The 9,244-nt window shown below is 44.0% G+C and overlaps 1 protein-coding gene across 3 annotated transcripts in view; it reads left to right on the top strand.

Moving 5' to 3' along the window:
* The window catches only part of RET (ret proto-oncogene), a 106,597-nt gene that overhangs the window by 26,589 nt on the left and 70,764 nt on the right, over positions 1-9,244 (top strand). The window contains exon 1 of one of the 3 annotated variants that reach the window (XM_040702279.2): positions 488-798. The exons of 1 other annotated variant lie outside the window; for it this stretch is intronic. In XM_040702279.2, the coding sequence (XP_040558213.1) occupies positions 753-798 (46 nt within the window). In that variant the 5' untranslated portion in view covers positions 488-752. Of the gene's footprint in view, positions 1-487; positions 799-9,244 lie in introns of those variants that run through there. One more of the 3 variants, NM_205190.3, reaches the window with a different exon arrangement.

Genomic DNA, 9,244 nt, shown 5'->3' with positions numbered 1-9,244 from the left:
TCCGGGTTACTTTGGTTGCCTGCCAGGTGGAGCTCATCTCGCTCAGCATCCTCCTAACAGCAAGCAAAAATTGCCTCCTCTCCCAGGGATTAATTATTCAAGGCGTTTAATGTGTTTGGGGGGGGGGGGGGGGCGGAAGGCGGCCACTCGTATCCATCCTGGTGCCGCAGCGCCTGTCCCCGCTTTGTCTCGCACCTGGTGTGTTTGCTCTGCTCGCGGGTCTTCCTCCTTTGCAGCCGTCTCCTCCTCCCTCCGGGGGGCGGCCGGGGGAAGCGGGCCCGGCTCACCGCCGCGGCGGCCCCGTCCCACCCCGCCCCGCACCTCGCTGCAGCCCGCGGGGATGCTCGGGGCGGGGTCCCCTCCGCGGGGGCTCCTCGGGAGGGAGGGCGGGCGGGGCGGGGGCGGCCCGGCCGCCTCGCGGGCGCGGAGGAGGGGCCGGGGGCCGGCCCGAGCCGGGCGGTGCCGGGCCGGGCAGCGCGGGGGGCTCGGCGGCGGGCGTGGTGCGGCGCGGCGCGGCTTCGCCTCTCACTTCGGCTTCTCCTTGCAGAGCACCGGCGAGCCGCTGAGGGGACGGAAAGCTTCCTCCCGTCTGCGGGGTCGGGTCCGGGAGGAGCGAGGGAAGGAGCCGGCTCGCGGCATCCCGGCGCGACATCCCGGCGCGGTCCGCATCCCGGCTCGGCGCGTCCCGCCTCGGGCATGGGCCGGCCAGCTTGAGAGCCCGCTGCTGCCCGGAGCGCCTGTGGCCCAGGAAGATGCGCTCGGTGCGGGGGGCGGCCGGCCTCCTGCTGCTGTGCGGGGGTGAGTACCGGGCGGGATGCGCGGCTGCGGAGCGGTGCCCCCGGCTGCTCGGGCCGGCTCCGGAAACCTTTCCCCAAATATAAACGAGATAGGAATAACCCTATCTCTTTTTCTTTGCTTTTTAAGACCGATAGTTAAGTTAGAACAGATGTGAGTTTCCTTGTTCTTTAAATTTATGATGTGAAGGGGAAGAATATTCAAGTGTGTTCCTATGTAAGTTTTTCAAAGACGATTCCTTCTCTGTTGTCCTTCTCCCAGAGCTTTATGCGCCATCAAATGAAATCGGGATTGATAAGTGACAATGACCAGAAGATGAAAAGTGATTGGCTTGTAACTTAGCTGATGCTATCGCAGATGTGAACTTTGTAAAGCAAACAGAACATGCATTATATCCCCGTTTCCTCCATATGGCGATGTTTGCCCATGCATTTCTGCTGTTTACATACGTAAATCCAAGTTGTTGTTTGCTATAGAGAAGGCAGCGCAGCCCTGCGCGCCACGAATGTGGTTCTGAGAAGGGAAAGTGTGAAGGAGGCCAGCAGCCGCTGTAACAGTCAGGTGCAGTGCAAACTCTGTGCTTGGGATTCTCTGAAATGTGTAACGATGCGCTCCTCGTTATTGTTTCTAATTAATTATAGTAGTTCACAGCAGCTCAAACTGCTTTATGTGCGTCAAAGAGATCGCAAAGCCTCTATTTGATATCTTCTTTTCACTGTGATGAAATACTTCAGGTTGCCCTTAGTCTTTTTCCGTGTTATTCTTATGGCCTTCTGATCTTCATAAATACTCACTGGGATTCAAACCTGGGTTGCCTGCAAATAAAACAGGTAGAAAATGCCAGGTCTAAATACTCATTAAAAACCAATAAGTAAATAGAGTGGATTGTGTTCCCAGCCATTTCACTGTCAGGAAGAATCAGGCAGACTTGGATTGCTACTGGATCATCTATCACACTGCTTTACTTTTATTTCCGTATTTATGGCAAATCCATTTTCTTTAATGTTTGTGGCAGAAGTGAGAGAAATCCTGTTTAGCTCAGATCTTCAGTCTGAGGGGTTTGGTTTCTCTAAGCAGAATAGCACACGTGCATTTGCTTGGAAAAGATTTCTAGTGATTTCATTGTAAGCTGGACAGATGAATTTATTCCCGTTCCTCCTGCGGTGCCCCCATAACACTGTATGTACTGAATGTAACAGATGCTTAGACCTCCCTTCTGAGCTGCTTTCTCCTATGTCATCTTTTTGTTTTCCTTTATTTCTTCAACGTATCCCTTTAATTGGATTGCCGTTTGATTTTACACGTAGTGAACTATGGATGGGGAGGGGAGCTGTCTGTGTGTCTTCTCTGTACTCCAGATAGGTATCTAATCTGTTCTTGAAGTGTCAGAACTAAGCAGATGGGTATTGGTTCAGCCAGAAACCCGTTGTTGTTAAATATAACCACAAATTGTTAACTCTTGGATTTGTCCATACCTTGGAGGAGTATTACAGGAGTTAATTTGAGTTGGATAGACTGCCAAGTTGATATTCTTAAAATACCATTTGCTTATGCTTGCAATCACAAACATTTGTTTACTCTCTCAGCTTTGACTGGTGGAGCTTCATTACCTGATTCTCCATCATGTTTACTAAAAACACAGGAAAAAAAAGAAGTTGTATGTGATTAGGATCACACTTTAGCATAATGGCATTCATCGTTATTACAAGGAGTCTCATATTAGCAATACTGTATGGGTGTCTGTTACTGGTGAACAATTGTTAAGTTTAGATGTGTGATATTAATTCCGATTTATGGAATAAAAGCTGAGTCCGCAGCGGGGTGAGTAAGGCACGTTGTTATGTCTTGGGAGTATTAGCAAAATTCCCAGGTACAAAGAGTGCCAGTTTGGAAACAGAGCTTGTGTGTGATGCCGCAGTGCTCCAGCGGGGCGGGGAGTGCATCGGTGAGACGTGAGTGGGCTCCATCCTAGGGGAAGTCCAGAGAGCCTGCAGCGATACCTATCGATGTCATACTCTTTCTGGACATTGTGAAGAAGTATGTCTCTCAACTGTGTTAGACCTCGTCATGCGGGCGTGGGTGTCCAACCGTCTGGCTTGCCTGAGCTGTGCAGATTGGTGGCCCTCCCTGAGGTGCAGGGGTTGCAGATTCATGATCCTTGAGGTCCCTTCCAACCTGGGCCATTCTGTGAGTTGTTTTGGGCCACAAATCAAATTAACTCTATCATATATTTTAAAAGTAACAAAGCTTTTATTCTTTAATATGCTGTATTCCCACATTAAAAACAAAAAAGAGGGGCAATAAAACCATGAAAGTAGTGGGTTGGACGCATACGCGAGGATTCCCACTCAATATATGGTGATGCTCATGCACTCAGTCCCCCTTGGTACATCTTTGGTTTATCTGACCTGTCACATTTTGGAAAACCGAAAACTGCAGTAGTCCTTAAGACATAACGCTCATAGATGACCCCAAGGTTTCTCAAGCGTGGACAAGGTTGCATTTTAACAGGTGGGCTGGATTAATCAGTCTGGTGAACACGCTGTTGGTTGAATGGATGGGATCTGGTTCTTTGGCAGACCAAAAAGTGCACAGGACCATTTGTTTTGAGGCAGAAAGGATGCATCCTTGCTGCTCCTGCACCAGAAGCCATGTGGGAGTCTCCTGCAGGCACTGATAATAACGTGAAGCAGCCAAGAAGTAGGGGAAATAAAATCAATGTCTCTTCTCAAGTTAAGACTACTGTTGTTTCATCGTTATCAATTAAAAGAAATGCAGATTTTCATTACAGAATGAACAAATGGTTTTTTTTTTTCAGAAGTGGCCTGTGGGAAAGACATAGAATTGTCTCCTCTGGAACGTAATTTCTGTTATTAAAGGAAATACTTGCTAGGAGGTGCTCTGTTTTCAGTAAATAAGGTTTGTAAGCATTACGCTATGCGTGTTTTTTTAGTCTGAAACGGAAACATGTTTCTACATGGAAATAACAGAGATGCTACTTGAACAATAGAGCTCTTGAATATAGGCTATTGAGAAGTTTTATTTACTGTGATATGGAACTACTGATGGATGTATTTGTTCTGGTATTCATTTATGCACAGTGTGGAATCAACTCTTACAGTGCAGCTCCATGCTGCTAGGGTTACTGTTAATGTTTTATTTTGACTGGTTACGATTTACTACAAGTCCTGGCTCAACTCGTGTGTTCAGATCAAGGACAGGCTTTAGAAGCCAACTGTGCAAATATTGACATTCTTCTCCCCCTAACTCTAGATATTTTGTGTAATATTTGTATTTCGTGATAGAAAAAAGGATGCTTTCCCTAGAAAAAAAAACACCAATGTGATCAACTCTGCTCCTCTCTTCAGACCAAAGCAGTGCTAATCAGACCACGTAGTGGAGCACAGGCCCCACTTAGTTGAGGATCAGGCTAAAGACAGACGTACATTTGTTTGTATGGTTGTTATTTTGACTGTGATCTGGTCGGACAATATGTGATGCCAATTTTATTTTCTTTAGATTATAATCCTGCCCATAGGGAAATATGGAAAGGAATCCGTTTGGAGGGTTGTTAGGGTAGTATGGTTAGATTGCGGTTGGACTTCATGATCTTTAAGGTCTTGTTTTATTTCCTCTATCCCCAGATCTAGCAATTCATGCTGGACTCTTGCCCAGGCATGTAGGTAGGAGTGGGCTGCTGGTGTCAGTGCTTTCCTTCATGGCCCCAGGTGCCCATACAGCAGTGACACTGCTTTGCTCGCATGGAGTTGATGGCTGCTTCGTCCCAGTGCTCCAGCAAACCTGAGGGGAAGGTGCCTTGGCTCTCTGGCTCCCTCCAGGCTGAGTCTCTCCCCTCAATATATTGCTATGCCCAGGTCCTTCACCTTCCTGTTCTTCTACAAATCAACTTTCTCACTGAAGTCCATAGCCTGCAGCCTTTTTCATTTCATAAATCATAGAATTGAATCGCTCAGGTTGGAAAAGACCTTAAAGATCATCGAGTCTAACTGCAACCTAAGCGAACTACCCTAACTAACAACCCTCCACTAAATCATGTCCCTGAGCACCGCATCCAAATGGTTTTTAAACACATCCAGGGATGGTGACTCAACCACCTCCCTGGGGAGCCCATTCCAGTGCTTAACCACCCTTTCTCTAAAGAAGTGTTTCCTGATATCCAACCCAAACCTTCCCTGGTGTGACTTGAGGGCATTTCCCCTCATCCTGTCAGCAGTGAGAAGAGAAACAGTAACGTGCTGGGTTTTGTTTGTTTGTTGTGGGGTACGTGTCTTAGAATCATGATAACAGGACTTTGTGTTGCGTTTATTTCCCTACCTCCCGTTGCTATTTTTGATGTACCTCCTGTCCCTCAAGCACCTGACTTTGCCCGTCTTCTCACCGCGTGTTGTAGGGCAACATTCAACATCAGCTTGGTCAGTTCTGCCAGTCATTCTGTTTCAGTCTTGGTCTTTTGCTTCATTCGTGGGTTTTGTTACTAACATAAAGGCAGCATAAAGGAAATTAATATGAAGATTGTAGCAGGCTGGAATTGTAATGCTAAAACACACATTCATTGAGCTTTGATTAACAGAGAAGATTTCTTGTAGTATTACCATAAGCAGTCAGCTTGTATGACAGTGCTGCTTCAGCACCTGAATACTAGATGTATATTCACTAGAATGCCAACATTCTGCTTTCCATCTGTGTTATATTACAGTCTGCTAATTTTTTTTTCTTCTTTTTACTGAAACAGCAGACAGGACTGGTGAGAAAACATGTATTTTGTTCACTCCCTGTTTCCTCCTTTCTCCCCTGCTTTGGGCCCTGGCAGGAGGGAGATTTATTTGTTTGTTGATGTACTTGCATTCCTGGCACCACTGCTTAGGCTGCTATGAAGGCGAGCTCAAGTTCTGGTCCTTTCAGTACTGGAATGGAAGTAACTCATTTTGGAGAAACCAAAAAGTTAGTAGATCTCTCCCCTGTACCTCACCCGTCAACTTCACAGTTGGATCCATAAAGCGTATTTAAAGGGTGTATACTGACACATGAAAGAAATCAATTCAAAGGAATTCATAGTTCCCACTCATCCCGGGCTGCTGTCTCCTTCACCATGTGAACTGGCAAAGAGCAATGCGCCGTGGTTTGGGAAAAATCCATTTCATGGGAGCCCGGTGTTTTCCAGTGAGCTCTTTTGTGTGAAGGCTGGATGGAGTCTGTCTGCCAAGAAGAGCAGGTCTGCTCTGTTTGTGCATTGGCACCCTTAAGTCTTCTGGCAGAAATGAGTGTTGTTACCAGCTGATGATTGACTGGAATTGTCTCAGATTTTTGCAATGTAACACATTGCCCAATGATGCTTATTGGGTCCATGCACTTGTATTTGTGTTGCTGCAAAACTAACCTAGATAGCGATTCCCTGAAGCAAAGAAAGGTGTGTGATGAGGGCAGGTTGCTTCAGCATTGCTATGTTCACAGTGCAGTTAAGAGCTGCTCTTAGTTCCTGCTTCATACTTCGGTTTGGCAGGAGAGCATTAAAATTCACCACATCATTCAGAAAAGCTTTGGACTTGTTTATTCTCCAGATGAACTTTGTTATTGAAAACTCCCTATTATATTTTGGAAAGTAAACAACTGAAGCAGTGCTAGGATAAATAAAGCAATTAGCATAGGAGTAGGATAGATCTGAGGTTTGCATTTTAGCTTTCTTAGATCAGAGCTCAAGTTCAGTTAACAGCTGTGATACAGATTTGTTCTCTGTCTCACTCTCTTAGTTTTCTCTTTTGTAGATTGCTACCATCAATAAGAACCTTTTCTGCACGTCTTATGTACAGTTGATTGTGTGTAAGGTAACCTCATGACGTAATGGGGCTGGCACAAAGTGGAGGAAATACACTGGAAAACTTGACCGAATTTCTTGAGTGATGGCACATTCATTAGGGAAAAACAGTACCAGAGTGGCTGTAGGAAACTTTTGTTAATAGAAGGTGAAGTATTAAGTGAACTGAGGTGTGAATAGCCAGAGGGGCATTGCTTCTTTTTGAGCTCAGATGTTGAAAAAGGACCCTTGAAAGATATCTACAGCCATCTTCTTCTTCAGATGTTTTGCCTTTTCTCCTTACCTATGGAGAACTCAAAACTGGTTCTTAGAGAACACTTCAAAAAAATAGATGGATAGTGTCAGATTTCTGGAATGAACACTTATCAGACAGTTTATTTTAGCCAAAAAGATGTAAATCTGCTGAACTGAAAATGATCATCAGCGCTTCAAAGCGTAAGGGCAAATTGTAGCGATCGCAATCAAAAAAGGGAATTAAAAGCTTTACTGGGATAATAGTGCCAAAACTGTAGTATGACGGAATTACTTTAGAAATCTGGCTAACTAAATCAGGTGATTGTAAAAAGAAAATGGATATGTTACTCCTTATGGTTGTCTAATGCCTTTTCAGTATATGCATTTAGAAAACTAATTAAACATCATATTTAACTGACATAGCAAAGTTGCTTGTGTTGCTGTAATGGGTTTTTTTTAGTGTCCATTATGACTTTCTTCTTAGTGAGACAAATTTCACTCTTAGATAATAGGATTAAAGCTAGTTTTTCTCCTAATTCAGAGACACTAAGTTTTCTTTTAAAGGCAATTTGATTATCTGTTCTCTTTACGTGCAAAATGGCAGAACTCATATTGACATCAGTAGCCCAGAATTACAAATAGCTCTGAAGGCCCTTGAAGACTATTTTTCCCACTAAACAAGAGCAGGCATCCATTAGTCCTGTCAGTGCCATCCTAAAGCTGTTTTGGAGATGAGACTTGAATTTCAGTGTCCTAGAGACATTAAGAATTTTCTTTCTTTTTCTAAAGAGTAGTTGCATAACTGCAGGTGCCACCCCTATATCAAGAGCCAAGAATTTGGTGGCTAACAAGATTGTTGTTGAGCAGTTCACTTTGACTGTCTTAATAGCATACCTCTATACTGTTTGGTTTTGGTATTTTTTTTAAATGTTTGTTGTTGTTTTTGTTGTAAGGTGGTCTTCCATAGGCTATTATCTACAAGTGAGCACTGAGAAGTATTTCTGTGCAAAGAGAAAGGAAGATGTAAGAGTGGATGGGTCTGGTGGTTGGAGACCCTGCACATAGCAGGGGGGTTGAAACTGGGTGATCATTGAGGTCCTTTTCAACCCAGGCCATTCTATGATTCTAAGACTATGAGTGGTTTACAAAATGTGAGTGAGAAAGGACTCAATTCTGTACATTATCATCCCTATCCACCATCGTGTTCTTCAAAAATTACCTCTGAGGTTGAAAGTAGCTCAGCTATTTTCTGTACTGTTGCTGTGTGTTTGGGAGGAAGATGCTGCTTACCTGTTCTGCCGCTTGGCACAGAAGTGGGTGGGGGGAACATTCAGATTAATACAAATAAAATGAAACATGCAGAAAATCTAGATTCAAACAAATTCAGCCTATAACATTTGTGCACAGCTTTAAATAGCTGAATTTGTGTGAAATGAATGATGTATGTTTGTATGGGAATGCCCTGTATAGAATGATTAATACATGACAACCATCTCAAAGCAGGAGAAGGCTTGAAACGTATATGTGCTCTAGCACTGTAATCAAACTTTCTTTTACAAAGAATAAAAACAGATCCTGTAATTTCTAAATTACATTGCCATTGCTTTGTGGCCTGCAGGAATGTAAGACGGAAGGATGCTGTTTATGAGATCTAAATACCAGGGATGGAGGAAGGAGGGGATACAAAAACTTCCATCGGGAAAAAGATTAAACTTGTGATTGATTTTACTTGGAGAAGTATTTGTCATTGTTGTTCTTGTTCACAGAAGTTAGGGGAGTGTGCGCAGATTTCTTTAGAGGACATTGCCTGTTTTGATTCTGTCGAGTGAAATTGTACTGTACTACCTGGGAAGATCTGACAGGACTCTGGAGGAAACGTTTAATGCTCATTACTAATGAAAGCCACAAAGTGCTTCTTTGGTACCTTGTGGTATTAGGGATGTTGTTTTGTAAAGCCCTCTAACTTCGCCTTCTTGCATCTCTGATGTATTAGGACCAGTTTTAGCAAGGTACTTAGGCATATACTTAGGCTTCCCCTATATGAGCAAAGCATTTCAGAATGGGTTTGTATGCTCTGGACTGAATTGCACAGATATGAACCTTAAAAACGTAGCAGTGTGTTGAGGTTCCAAACTTCTCTTTTTTACCTTCTCTCAGCGTTTGCCTAGACTAACAACTTTCATGATCCAAAACAGAGGTTCTACTGCAGTATTAGGAACATACTATAATTAAATGTAACCTCTCAGACTTCCTTTGTTGCGTCGTATACAAAGGATCCCGCTAGTTTGGATGCTCTCTCTTTGGAAAGAAATGCAAAAACAAATAGAGAGACGTTAAGATTTCCTTTTGCTGCTTTTGAGCAATTCAGGGTAAAGGGTTCTC

Source organism: Gallus gallus, chromosome 6 (genome assembly GCF_016699485.2).
Source record: "Gallus gallus isolate bGalGal1 chromosome 6, bGalGal1.mat.broiler.GRCg7b, whole genome shotgun sequence".
NCBI lineage: Eukaryota > Metazoa > Chordata > Aves > Galliformes > Phasianidae > Gallus > Gallus gallus.
The sequence above is the reverse complement of the archived record's forward strand: the minus strand, read 5'-3'. Positions and strand labels throughout refer to the sequence as shown.